Source organism: Filicampus tigris, chromosome 21, assembly GCF_054856515.1.
Source record: "Filicampus tigris isolate MCC_2025a chromosome 21, RoL_Ftig_1.0, whole genome shotgun sequence".
Classification (NCBI taxonomy): Eukaryota; Metazoa; Chordata; class Actinopteri; order Syngnathiformes; family Syngnathidae; genus Filicampus; species Filicampus tigris.
Window position 1 is genome coordinate 12069227 of NC_141237.1, and position 14152 is coordinate 12083378.

Here is a 14152-nt window from a genome sequence, read left to right on the forward strand (position 1 = left end):
TTGGCTACAAAGCTGTCCGCCGTGCAAGACAGATTTTTTAACGGAGTTTCAGCGGAGATGCATGAAAGAGTCTCAGCACATCATCCCTCCCAAAAAGTGACCAAGCTCCATCTATTTCCAACATGTTCTCTGAGGCTGTTTTCTGGAACAGCGCCTCTGAGTTAAATAAGCAACAGCTAGCCCCAAAACAGAACTGACAGGGTTCTCGACAAGGATTTTTGCAAAAGTCGCTATTTGTACACATCAGCGTGTCCGTCCACAGCCCAAAGTGGCTTGCTTTTTAAAGAAGCTGTTTTAGCTTTCTTGTCAAGAAGGATTTTATTTCTTTGCACTTCAGATCATTTTACATAGTGTGAGACGCTGGAAAGTCAGGTCTACCTGCTCAATTCTCGCACCTGGGAATAGGGATTAGGGAATAGGGTTTATTCAAGGATCTCAGAGTCTGGCTATTTAGTTTCCCTTTTATAGAAAAAGGGTTTGAGTTTGTTGTTTATTGGACTCTGGCTCACTGCTAGTTCAGTCTCATTAAAAGTATGATGAAAGTTTACTTAGAAGTTGTCAAGATGTTTAGTCTGCTTTGGATGTTCTGGTTTAGGTTTTTTTTTTCCAAACATGCTGATAGTAATTCATGAGCGCTCTTTCGGTATCTGATAAATATTTGTTTACATTGATGGTGTAACAGTTTATTTTCTGTTGACGAAACACATTTCGTTTGAGATGATGCTGAAAACCCCCCTGGAGAATTCATCTTTAATATTATCCGTGTTTTTCCTAGTGTACAAGTCTTGGTGGTGAAAAGTCTGTTTTGAGCTGAAGTGTCTTATATGCTATCAGCTCTTATCGTGGATCATGCATGAAAGTGATTTACAAAGTGTTTTTGGACTAATTCAGTATAAATACTACAGTTTGCCCGCTGTTCCATCTTGTGTAGGAGGTAATGCCATCTATAGAAGGTCTTAATTTATAGATCAGGGGTCAGTGACCTTTGAGCCTTCTGCTGTGGGTCTCTGTTTAATTTCAACTTGGTTTCATTTTAGTCCGTTCGATTTTCAAATGTAAATCTAAATTTGAAGATTATGGTGCCAAGATTTATCGAGCGATCCGACCGCCGGTAGGTAGATCATGGCTAAATCCAAGAAAAGAAAAGTTTCTGAAGAAAATATGTGCTGAGCTCTATTAAAAACAAATATCGCCTCAGTTGACAGTTTAAAATCGTGCGTGAAGATAAATGTGGCGTCTACAGCACTGAGGTTCAGGAGCAAATATCACATTAACCAGGAAAAATAAATACTTTAATTGGCTATCAATTTGCAAATATATCCAGTACAGTATTTGGCGTTGGTAAGTGATATCGTCCTTTTTAATTGAAGTTGACAGCCGACTGCGAGCGCCGCAGCAGTGGACTCCACTTGCAACTCAGGGGGGCATCCAAACGAGGCAGGTGGGCATTTGTTCTCCGTCAGCAACCCCCGCCGATGATTGGTTTCCGATGGGTAAAAGTCCATCCGCAACCGCCGACCCCCTCCATTGATGCGTTGTTCAGGCATCAACATACCTTCGCATAATACGGCTCCACACAATAAAATAATGGAACACAGACGCAGGCAATGCTTTTGTTTAACATTTTTTTTCTATCTAATTTTGAATTGATAGCTAATAGTTTTGGGATGAATCAAATGAGATTGGATAATGTAAGTTTGGCATTAATTTCATGTATAGGAGGAGGACTCGAACTGACCATATTATTTGAAAATAAACATCAACAGTGTTTTTTTTCACTGTTCAAAATATTTCTGTTACAAAAAAAAAAAGTTCTCCGTATATAGGGAATTGATTTTATAAATGCAACACACTATAGTTTTTTTTAATCTATTTAAATATAGTTAAAACAAAAGCATCCCAATGAGTTTTATTTACTGTGAGAGTCCAACTTTCTCTTTTGAGTATTTAAGGTTGCTGACCCCTGTTCTAGATATATTTTGCCATGCCTACTCCAGAGCTTTTTGTGTCTTTAGCCAAGTTAAATATCATGCTTCAATATTGAGATGGGAGGCGACCACATGTGATCTACGGCATCATATATGGCAAGAATCTCATGACAATTTACCAGGAAATGCCAGTAAGATGGGAGACAAAACTTTTTTGATTTTGATTTTTCTACCAATGTCGCTATACTTTTATGTTAAGTTTCCAAAAAAAAGTATGGTTCAAATTTGTACTTGCACTCAGTGAAATCAATGGCAGGGAAAAAAAAACAATCGCCTCCACTTTAATGGAAACACTTTTACTAGGAAAAACTATGATTAGCACATACAAGTTTCATTGAATATTCAATATGATTTCATTGAGCTTTATATTGTGGAGCCCTTAATAACAAGTCTCAAAGGACAGTAACTAATGCCAAAATCTCAAAAACAACATAACAACAAAGCATTCAACAAATAATCTGTATGTAACACATTTATAATCTAACAAAACATCCACATAACATCAATATTCAACTCGGCATCACAAGCCCACAGGTTACGGAGTTAAGATCTTTTCTTTTGATGACATATCCGGCCGGGCAAGGAAAACCAATTTGGTTATTTAAAATGTAAAGTAGAATAGTGAGCCCAAAAAGCAGATAACTAAAAAAAAGCTAACTTTCCAAAGTTTATAACTCGAAAAATAGAAGAAAACTAACAAAAAAAAAAAAAAACAGTAGCTGACTTGGGAGAGAAAGGTCATATGGTTCTGGTCCTTTCTTCTTCCCCCTCCCCGCCTGATCTCGAATGTATAAAGTGGGAGCATCAAGTTTCCTCCCTGTGGCCATCATCTCGTGTGACTTTCATCACCACAGTCACCTCACTGTCCTCACCTCCAGGTATTGGCCCACCCACCCTTCTCGACTTTGCACTCATTAAAACGGCGAAAAGGAGGGGCACGGATAAGTCTCTGAAATGCGAACCCTTGCAAAGCGTAACGTGTGACGTGTGTGGGCCGGGCCGGCGTTCATTGTTCAGTATGCATGGGGGGTGACGGAGGAGAGCGGTGCGACCTTTTCACCAGCTCGCATTCACCCGTCCTTTTCCTCCGCTCCTTCCTTCCGCTCATTTTTTTTCCCTCTGCTGATTGAGGATGGAGAGGGAAGGGTTGAGAGAGGGAGCATCACGTCTCAAAGAGAAGGTCAGAGCTCTGTTTGATAGCCTTTTGTCTCCCATCCAAAAACAGCGCCGCTAATAGCTACCCATAGGCCACTTTATAATGATTGGGCCTTATCTTCAGACACACACAGAGACCATCAAGCGCAGACGCCACGCAGCGTCTTTATGGTGGCGAGCAGGATCATTTGTCTCCAGTGCAGAAAGCGCCGCGTTGTTTTTTGGGGGTTTTATACTCACAAAGTAGGAGGGCAAGGCTGCTATTTATCCCATTCAAAGCTCTGATAGCAGGGCCGCGGCTGTTATCCTGCGCTTCGTCCAATCATGTCGAGGCCGAATACAATACATTCTGAAGTGATAAGCGCTGGACTTCCACAATGTTATCATGTACATTAAAATATGACCAAAGTATCGCGTGACGTTGGAGAAGCTCATAGTCGTTTGCAGCAGAAAGCAGAACAAGAAAAGCATCAAGGCATAAACATGCAAATACTGTATGTTGTCTCATGGCTTTTGGCAGCATCGGGATGACATCAGCGGTACAAGCAAAAATGGAAATTTGGAGGAGAACAAGTTTCTCTTTTTTGTCATGGTAAAGCTGGGTACACACAAACCAATAATCAGAGCTTATTTATGCAGTTTTCTTCTCTTCCAGTCAAAGTCAGCAAAGCCCTCAATTCTTGGATTTTCCCCAAAAATTATCTTGGCCGATTATGTTGTGGTTCTCTGTGTTCTCTCCCTGATCTGCATGGAAAATGATCAGGGTCAACAATAATAAATGTGCAATATTTACGATCGCAAATCCTTGTGTGTGATGTGTGTTTGGTCTACTGCAAGTTTTCTTTCTTTTTTTTTTTTGGAAGGTGTCATTTCTAGCTAAATGTTACAATGACTTTGATCAATGAGTGACCAGCAATGCTTAATGACTGACAAAGGCACAAGAGGTATTATTGCCAGTAGGGCTGCTCGATTAAGCGATTTTGAACCGTAACCGAATTTTCTGGATATAACGATGTTAAAAACATTGAAATCGGCACGTTCGATTTTGTTATTTTTGGTGCATCTAAGCCACCGTCGTTCCTCTGCATTTCCGCTTCCTCCCACGAGCGCGCAGTCTGGAAAAACTACAACACCTGTGTTACCTGCGATTCTGCCATTTGCTCAGGCAAGTGAGCGTTTAGTTAATAAATCGGGCAAAAATAGATCTGTAGTGTAGTGTGTGCCCCGCATGTACAATACAACCCGTGAGCAAGTAACTCAACGTCTGAAAGGCGTCCCTTTTTTTCTCCTCTACAACGGACCTCTGGCCAGCCGGACTATGCATCCGTACTTAAGCTTGACAGTGCATTGTATTATTGAGTGACAGTTTTGCACTAATCATTGATTTATGTATGATTTAAGTAAGACCAGGGAGAAATGTGAAAGGCTAGTCACTTGCTGGTTGGCAAAACGACTTGCTGACAAACTGTTTGGTTTGCAGACTTGACTGTCTACCTTCTCTCATGTTGATGATTTCGTTTCAGATGGTATATGCACTTTCTTCTTTCATTATTGATCTAATTGAGAACAGATCTGAAATCTATTGTGTAAGTAAAATGCTGTTAATCCCAATGGATTGTTCTGTGTCTATTAAATTAAATTGACTGGCATTTTGAGTTCAAAGAGAGAAAAATTAAGTTTAAATAAAAGACATTGAAAATACTTAATTTTTCATTATTTTTTATTTTACAAAGAAATCGTAATCGTAAAATCGGGTTTGAGAGAAAATAATCGGGATTTTCTTATTAGGCAAAATCGAACAGCCCTAATTGCCAGTATAAAAAATGTCTGGATAGCAAGTACAGCCGTACCAAGCTGAGTACGTACCATGCTTTGGAAAATGGGGGGCGGGGCTCCAACTGCTTCCTTTAGCCAACCTTTCGCACAATAACACAACTGATTCTTTGATCGATTATCTGGGTGGTCAAAAATCAATTTGAGGCATTTAGCACAGTAGCATGATTTTACTCTGTTATTTCCTTCACTTCTCTTCCAATGTCAGATTGACTCTTACAGTGTTTCTGTTGCCATGATTATCTAATTAACAATGTTTGAACATCAAAATAGTCTTCAAAGTAAAATGTCTTATGACAGCTTGGATGAAGGCCGAGGGAGGCTAAAAGCACTTTCAAACGAACTGCTGACCAAACCATCACAAAACCAACCTGTACTGCTGGCATCTTTTATTCATTCATTCATTCACACATTGTTGCAAGTAAAGAATGTGCCATAGTGATCATAAAACATGCAGACTATAAAACTAAACATGGAAAATTACCTATAATTTTGGTGAAAAAGGATAGCAGGTATGTTTGCATTTAACCATCAACTACCACTCTATTAAATATTTCACTTTGGCTTGAATAGTTCCAGTTTAGTCCCTGTCATGCAGCTACAAACATTCGGAGAAGTCAAAAGTATTTCAAATATGTAAATTCCTCCAAGAATTTGCTATTTTTCATGATCAATTGATTATTTATATTTTATTTTGATAATAGTCAATCAAGGAGATGTTCATATTGTATTGATCACGGCAGAAAACTAAAATCACCTAAAACTCCTCAAACTTGAATTTAGTCACCCATATCATCAAAAGCTTTGAATTTATTCTTTGAATTTCATATCGCCAACGTGGCACTTAATACAAGAAGATTTATAATTCTGTCATCTGGTATGACATAAACAGGTCTCCTATTTGCCAGAGTGGTGAGGTGTTAAACCGGGATACCTTAGAAGGCTCAGAGCATCCTGAGGCATTGTCATTAATTTCCATAATTCATCTTTTTTTTTTTTTTTTTTTTTTTTGCATTTTGACACCTAGAGGATTTGCTGCCGTGGCAAACAAGACAACAAAGCGTTTGGAAAATAGGAGCAGAGGTGCAAAGCCAGGCTTCTCCTTTATAAAATAAAGGCCCCTGTGATTTCGAATGACATTGTTCTTGCTGTTTAATAGACCGCGCTCGAATTAGCAGCGTCACCTCACTTTACGAATCACCGGGGCGACTGGACCCGCTAGTTAGTTTTCTCTGAAACTCAAGTGAGCAAGTGCTGGTCAACCATTGTGCTGTTTACCTTGTCTCTGTCTCTCGTATTGTAGACATTATAGCTATAGATGCTTGTATGGTTATGGATCAGTCCTTCTCAAATAGAGGGGCCAGCCCCCGTCCCTTCGGGGTGCGATGCTAGGGGGCGTGTGTGACCCCAGACATGTTTTTTTTTTTTTTTTTTTTGCGTACTCGAATGATTAAAAAGTGTAATTGCACATCCACTACAGTAGGTGGCGGTGGCGCTCTCATTCACAGTGAGTGCGCAGGGACTATTTAAGGTGTATTTTTTTTAGCACAGAGCAGAATATATGCAGTGCAGCGAAAAACCCTTAAGAGACATCATGGAAAAACATGACGGGGATGAAAAGAAAGGTGATTAGAGACTAAAAACAATGTTAATAAGTATGTTATTATTTCTTTGTCGTGCATTGATGTGTATGACATTTTATTTTGTTTTCTTAAATGGTAAAAATGACAGTGTTATGCAGAAGTGTCCAATTTTATAGACAAATGATACTCTCTATATCGGTAGAGAGTTGGGGCGCTCAAGCTGTTGCATTCTTCCTGGGGGGTGCGCCAAATAAAATAGAGAAGCACTGATATAGATGCACTGTACATTTATACTGTATATACTCTACATACATCTGTATTATTTGTGTATGTATTTAATGTATGTATACATTTATACATGTGTACAATTGTACACGTGTGTGTCATTTGTACATACATTTAAGCAGTAATATGTGGAAGGCGTGTGTGTGTGTGTGTGTGGAAGGCATGTGAAAAGGGGGCAAGAAAGTGTGCATATTGATGAATAAGTGCTTCCTGAGAATGTTGCGGGAGATGAATTGCATTGCACTGTGCTGTAATGTTGAGGAGTTGAGGGGATTGAGCTTGGAGACTTCAGACAGCGACTGGGGGATCAAGTCATTCAGCGCTTCAAATGGCTTTGAAAACCAATCAGACCAGCACACGCGCGATTTACAACTCGCTCTCTCGCTCTGTGCCTCTCTCACTTGCACGCACGCACGCACGCACACACACGTGCACACGCATGCGTTGTACGTGCACAATCCCGGTGTAAGGGCGGTGGACTGCCACAGTTGTGCGTATTGACCCGTGGTGTGTGTGATTCACTTGTATGTGAAGTGCCATGTGTTTCATAGCTATGCTGTTGATATATTGCGTAATATACAAAGCATGCCAAACGGGTAAGCCTTTAGTCAACAACTTGTGTGTTATTTGTCACTATGTTCTAAATATACAGTACGCAGAAAATAATCAACCATATATATCCATGTATATGGAGGAATTGCACAAAAGTGCTCATTGGACTAATTTATACACTTTCAAAAGGAGCACTTCAGCTAGTCAAGTGACAGTGTCGACAAAGGGATTAACAAGCTATTTTTGCATTTGGGCTACTTTCAAGCAAGCGCAGCTCCTCCCACCTACGCTCACGCACCAATCACATCCAAGCGAAATCAAATGATGACACCTCATTTCAGAAGTTGCATTGCTGCGCGCCGTCGTCACGCCTCGAGGCAAACATTGCATCACGCCACGCGTTGCCTAAACAAAGTCATTTGCATGTGAATATACTTTTCGAGCAGTATGTTACATGATTTAAGAAAGTAGACCTTTAAGTGTGTCTGTTAAATGTAAATGATGTGGAGAAACACTTTGCAGACGGGGACCATTATTTCGTTTTTTTGTTTTTTTATTTGTAATCACTGGTACCAATTTACCAGTAATGTGTCACCAAATAATGCAAATGGCTCTCGCAATACATGCTATTTCAAGCATAATTGGCTGTTGACCTGTATTTCAAGTGGGCGCTAATATTCCAGCCCACTCATGAACATTTCCATTGAGACGTAACAATGTCCCCGTCCTTATCCTTAATCGCAGTTTTACAGAAACACTTCTTCCCTTTCCCCACTGTGCTCGGTTTAACGTCCGCCCTGTGCTTCTGCAGGAGCTGCAGTTTGAGCGCCTGACCCGGGAACTTGAGGCTGAGCGTCAGATTGTTGCCACCCAGCTAGAGAGATGCAAGCTGGGATCAGAGGCCGGCAGCATGAGCAGCATCAGGTGACAAAGAAAAAGCCCCTCTTTTGTGTGGAGATCGGGTGTCCTATTCCCTCTGTGTGAGTGTGAGCATGTGTGTGTGTGTGTGTGTATGGCTAAGACTTTAGTAGAACTAATCTTTTATTTTGTGCGGTGAAAACCTCTTAGCATATCATTTATTTTGTTCTTTCTGCCAAGGTCAAACTGTTAACAAAAGTAAGAAAATGCCATATTTGAGTCAGTTTATTGTTTTCCGCCCGTTTGTTGGAAGACTGTCTGAAGTCATGGTGGGTGACAGACAGGTGGGCAGTACCATTATGATTCTTGGGGGTGGTTTGTTCGTTGATGCGCCAACGAGCATAAAAAACTGAAAACTTGAATAGGACAGGAATAGCTCTCTGATTGTTGAATAAAGCAGAAAGAATGCTGCTTGGAGGAGTTTTGCCAAAGCGGAGGTGGACATTTAGCCACATCTGCTGGTGTGGTTCATTTTTGTAGAGACTCGCCTCTGCTGATACTAATCAACAAAATTAATCATAGAGAATCTACCAAATGCTTACCAATTAATGAATGACTTGTTCACCCTTTTATGTTGACCCTTTTCTGTTTGGTGTCAAAATGTTTGTGAAAGGGGTCATTAAGCAACAAACCTAGTGGTGGTACTGTCAATTTTTGCTCCTATAACTTCTCTTCAGGAGTCTGTTTTGCAATAACACCATCTTAAATTAGCATAAGAAATGCACCAAACTTTCTGCTGTTGAACCTATTTTCCGAAGATGCAGTTGAGTAAGTTAGAAATGGATGAGCAGATAAGTGTGACCTACATGCTAATGAGGCAGTTTAATGCTAACAGCCCGAATATCGTGCTTGCCATCTGCTCACATTAAATCAACTTCCTTCCAAACAGAAAAAAAAAAAAATGCACATTGTGAATAAGGTAGAAAGTTGAACTTCTTCTCCTCGTGTTCTTTGGCAGTGTGTTTTTTATTTTGAGCTCTTGTGCAATGTCAAAGTGACAACCTTCATAAGAATGCAACATCCCTCCGACACCCTCCGGCAACTTATTGTGCATGTACGCAAGCCTGAAAGGGGGGCCAAAGAAAAAAGCCCCATGGAACAAAAACTTGAGGGGAGCTGTCTTTTTGCCCCCGTTGGGGAAAAAATAGTTTTAAACAAATGTGTGTAAAACAAACAAAAAAATTCTGTGATGATAAACACTCAATCCAGAGGATTTTGGCCATTTTTTTTGTTCCCACCGTACTGCATGAAGTCTTAAGTGTTCTCTCGGTGTATCAGTAGCCGTGGCAGGTTTTGAGAGGTGAGGACCCACTGAGACTCAAAAGCTGAAAGGCACACGACGGTCCGCCGTGCGGTTTACCACCAGCGCTCGTACGTTCCCTCCCAGCCTGCCACATTTTGATGAGGTGCCTCAAGTTTCTCACGTTCTGTCAAGGATTTCTTCGGTTGAATCATGGACGCATTCTCTCACACACACGGACGGTATGGTCCGTACCTCAGATTTTGGACCTCGTTTCCATACATTTTTGGTACAAGTTTTGTACATTAAAAGTAACTTTCTCTCTCCAAAATACTCTGCATTTTTCAGTTTATTGAATGATATAATTGATTTCATGTTCACCGTTATTCAAACACAAGTCTGTTGAATGGTAAACGTCCTTAATTCTTGACTGGTTAAATGAAACCATACAGTTTTATTAAATATGTATAACGAATTAAACCTTTGAAAATGTCAACAAAAACAACATTACATTACTACAAGTATAAGAATGTTCTTATTCTTTTTTTGGGCGTTCATTGAACATAACTCAAGTCAAGCCACTGCAGCCGCGGCATGATCAAGTGAAGAGCCGTTGCAATCCCCTACGGCCACACGACCGCCTTCCCCATATTGAAGGGCAAAACTTGTTTGTAGTTTGTTGTTCAAATATAACTTTTCAAACACCTGTCCTTGAACCTTTCCATCACACCTCTTATTCCACCAACACTAAAGGAAAAATTCTATTGTACAAAATGCATTATTGCTTCCAAAACTACAACAGGGCCAACTGCTTCCATACATTTAAAAATACTTAAATAATTAATAATTAAATAATTTGAGTGCTGTTATTGAACATTTTTATCCTAAGTTGTGGTGTCCATCTGGAACACATTTGCTTGATGCTTTTGATTAGGTCTCCGTGAACGTACAGTGTGTGTGTGTGTGTGTTTTGTGGCAACGCTAGCTTGTCTGCTGTCTCATGCTTGCGTCATCCTTTGGTAATCACAGCAGATCTAGAGGATTAGTTGCGCTTTTGCCCGCTGCGAGCTCATTATGCCGCCGAGTCAACGTTGATCCCCGCGTGCACTTAAACTTGTCAATGCGCGTTAACTCAAACGCGTGATGTGCGTTTGACGTCGCTGTCTGTGCATCACACCAGAGCTCATGTGTGAATTTGTCCGGCTTTATTTCGTCTCACCGCCTTGATTGACGTTATCCTTTTATTCCGATTGTCCCCGGCCTTAGTATAGATAAAAGCATGTAGTGATATGACTGTGAATGATTAGAGGCAATCTAATCGCATTCAGTGAAGTTGTGCTAACCTTTCTGTAACATCACTTCTCATTTGCCCGTGCTTCCATAGGCACTCTATGGCAGACTGCATCTAAAATGATGGAAAGAATCATTTTAAGGAAATTAAAACAATGGAATAATTTGGGTTAGGTACACCGACATGATCTAATCGAATCGATCGAATCTGTTAACCAGAAAGACTGTTAACTAACAAGAAAACAACGAAACATGATATTTATCATTTATAGGATGTTCTCCCCGTGCATGCGTGGGTTTTCTCCTGGCACTCCAGATTCCTCCCACATTCCAGAAACATGCACGATGCTAATTGAAGACTTTAAGTTGTCCAAAGGTGTGAATGTGAGTGTGAGCGGTTGTTGTTGTCACAGACTATTGGCCGATGACCGGGACAGGGTGTGCGCTGATCTTGCCCAAAGTCGGCTGGGGTAGGCTCATCAATTTTTCAATAGTCATTGTGATGGAAACTTTCAATCTTCACAGGATAAAAAAAAAAAAAAAAAAACTGTAAAGTCGTGTCATGTTATGTAATTCGCAACAAACAAGTGAACAATGTACCTTCAAATGGACACAAAAAGGTCTTTTCACTTTGTCGATTTGGTATTTGAGTGATGTTGAAGTTCACCATTGTCTGAGAATAAAGAAAAAAAGTCACAGTCAAGTTGTGACGTCATTCAAACACCAATGCTGCCCTCCATTATTTATTTCAATTCTGTTCACGGTTCAATTTTTCCCATTCTGGCTACCATTCAGAATGACCTTTTTAAAGCCTTTGGATGTTTTAGAGCATTTTAGATTTAGCTGGTGTACCCGCTGTTATGGCCTGAGAGTCTACAGTTCAATTCAGCGGCCATGTCCACAATGTTTGAGAGCGGAGACCAGTGCTTGATTTTCACTATTTTGAAGCCTCGTTTTATATGCTGCACTTGGCGACTTTTTCTTAATCATTCAAATTTGACAGGAATTTTTAACAACACTTATCTGTGGTGTGTCAAATTTACAAGACATTTATTTTTGCTTTACAGGGTCTTTAAGTTTAATAGTTCAGCACAAGGCCCGTACATTTATTTGACACTCGTCTGATTTAGAGCGCGCAAGTTACCTTCATGTGGAGTTTGTACCTCCTCTTTATGTGTAGCAATAAATGGTGTGTGCTCTTGTCAGTACGTTGTGAGCTTTTCTGTCCATTGTTGACTTGAGTCCAACAATTCAGGCATCTCCTTGTACTCCTACAGAATTGTCGAGCTGAAAGTATGTTGTGCACAGCGCTGCTGTGGGACCATCCCGGCGAACATCTGTTCACACTGTGATCTGCTGGCATGCGACGCCGCAGCACTTTCCAGCGAGGAAACACATATATGCGTGTAGAGATGACATGGTCTCATGCAAGCGCGTGACACCAAACGCCACACAAGGGCTAATTTATCATTTTTCTAAGAGTCGTAAGCGGCAGCCGGTGGGGAAACTCCCTTCTCCTGCTGTCTTGCGTGTGCCTTACTGGCTGGCTGCGTAGCTCTAGGCCTCTTTTTTAAAAAGCTCAATCACATCACTTACACTTGATTTAGCTCAGTTGGAAATGCCAAGAAAAAAAAAGATAAAAGACCAAGTGGTGTAAAGATTAGAATGGTCTTCAACGAGAAACCTCCACCGAGGTAAAAATGCGTTCGACTCCCTTTGTCTGATAGTTAACAGGTTTGTTCAAAAAGTACTTAACTGATTTAATCACAACTTTTTAAAGAGTGGGCATGGGTAAAAAATACCCAAACTTAACTTAATATTTTTTTGTGTGAATCCATATTTAGATTAGGATCCAGTCTTGCAAGATATGGTATACTTAATATTCCAGGGATAACCTGCCATCTGTCCGCTGTGCTCCTCAATACTAAGATTTTAATACTTAATAGATTCAACATAGGCCGGAAATATCGTCTCCTTTTTCCCTTTTGATGAGGTGAGGGCATTTTGCCATTGTCATTAAAAAGTAAGTCAAAACAGCTTAATTTCGGCTGGAATTTGATTGGCATGTTGAGCACCACCCTTGGGTCCTATATGAGTACATACAGTAGACAGTAAGGGTTGTACACTATAGTTGGCTCTCAATGACTGTAATTAAACAACAAAATAGATCTTTTGTAAGATGCTTATTTCGGAAATGATCATCATGTCACAATTCTGCTAGTTTAAATATAGTAATATTGCACCCACATCAAGTTTCCACACCCGTGACTAGGCAGGGCAAAGAGCTGCCCTTTCCCAACGAAAGCTAAAAAGAAAGAAGAGATGCAGTGTTAGCAGACATCAGCATTGGTTGATTGGTCAATTGGTTGGTTAGCTTCTGATAACAGGCACGTATTCAAACGTTCAACAAAGTTGTCAACATTAGGGCCAAGGGTATTTGTGTTTGCCAATGTGTCAATTACATGGGGCTGAATAATAAGATTTAGAGATATCTATAAATGTGTTTAATTGGATCCAGCCTAGCATTGTTCATGCCTGCACTGCAAATGGAATTCTCATTAAGCAACATAGTTGAATAACTCATCTTGATGAGTGAGGCAATACTGTTTATAACACCTACAGTGTCAACCAATATTTAAGCATAAGGGGTCAATTGTAGCTAAATAAATGACTTCTGCTTTTGTGAACTTGACTTCCTTTGAAAGTCCACCTTAATTGAGCAATTATTTAAAACCCGGTAGGTCAGATAGCGGAGTTAGGTTGACCCTGCATGTAGTCTGCAGACGGAGAGTCAACTTGAGCGAAACAAATGGAATTTTTAAGCCAGTGCTTTGCTATGGAATAGTTTTAAGACGGGAGAATTAGAGGGAGCGACAGCAAGCAGTATCCATGCTGGGGGTGGTAACGCAGCACAGAGGTAGCGAAGGAAATGGAAAAAAAGAAAGAAATGAGAAAAGCTAATAGATAGCTTTCATTACCCCATGGCAGCGCCACAGAATGGCTTCATTGATTTATTATTAGTATTTTTTTCCTGCTATCTGGGTCTGTAGTTCTTGCTTCTTCTCCTTGCCTCATTTTCTCCTTCATTTGTCCTCTGCCCAATTGCTCTCTCGCCTCTATTATTCCTTACGTTTTATTTTTTAAATATTATTTTACTTGACTGTTTTATACGTACATATAGTCACTCGTTTTACAGGACTCATCTTCAAAGACCTGACCACAAGTGTCTCTGACAGTATTGGTTTCTTATGTATTATTCATGATGTCTCCTCTGTCTTGGTTGGGTCCCATTGCATTTCACAGCCACT

At 40.3% G+C, this 14152-nt stretch overlaps 1 protein-coding gene across 3 annotated transcripts in view; it reads left to right on the forward strand.

Annotated features, from left to right (window-relative positions):
- ctnnd2a (catenin (cadherin-associated protein), delta 2a) overlaps nt 1-14152 on the forward strand; it is a 211176-nt gene that overhangs the window by 55073 nt on the left and 141951 nt on the right. For all 3 annotated transcript variants that reach the window (XM_086021036.1, XM_086021038.1, XM_086021037.1), the window contains exon 3: nt 8208-8320. In XM_086021036.1, the coding sequence (XP_085877162.1) occupies nt 8208-8320 (113 nt within the window). The remainder of the gene's footprint in view (nt 1-8207; nt 8321-14152) is intronic.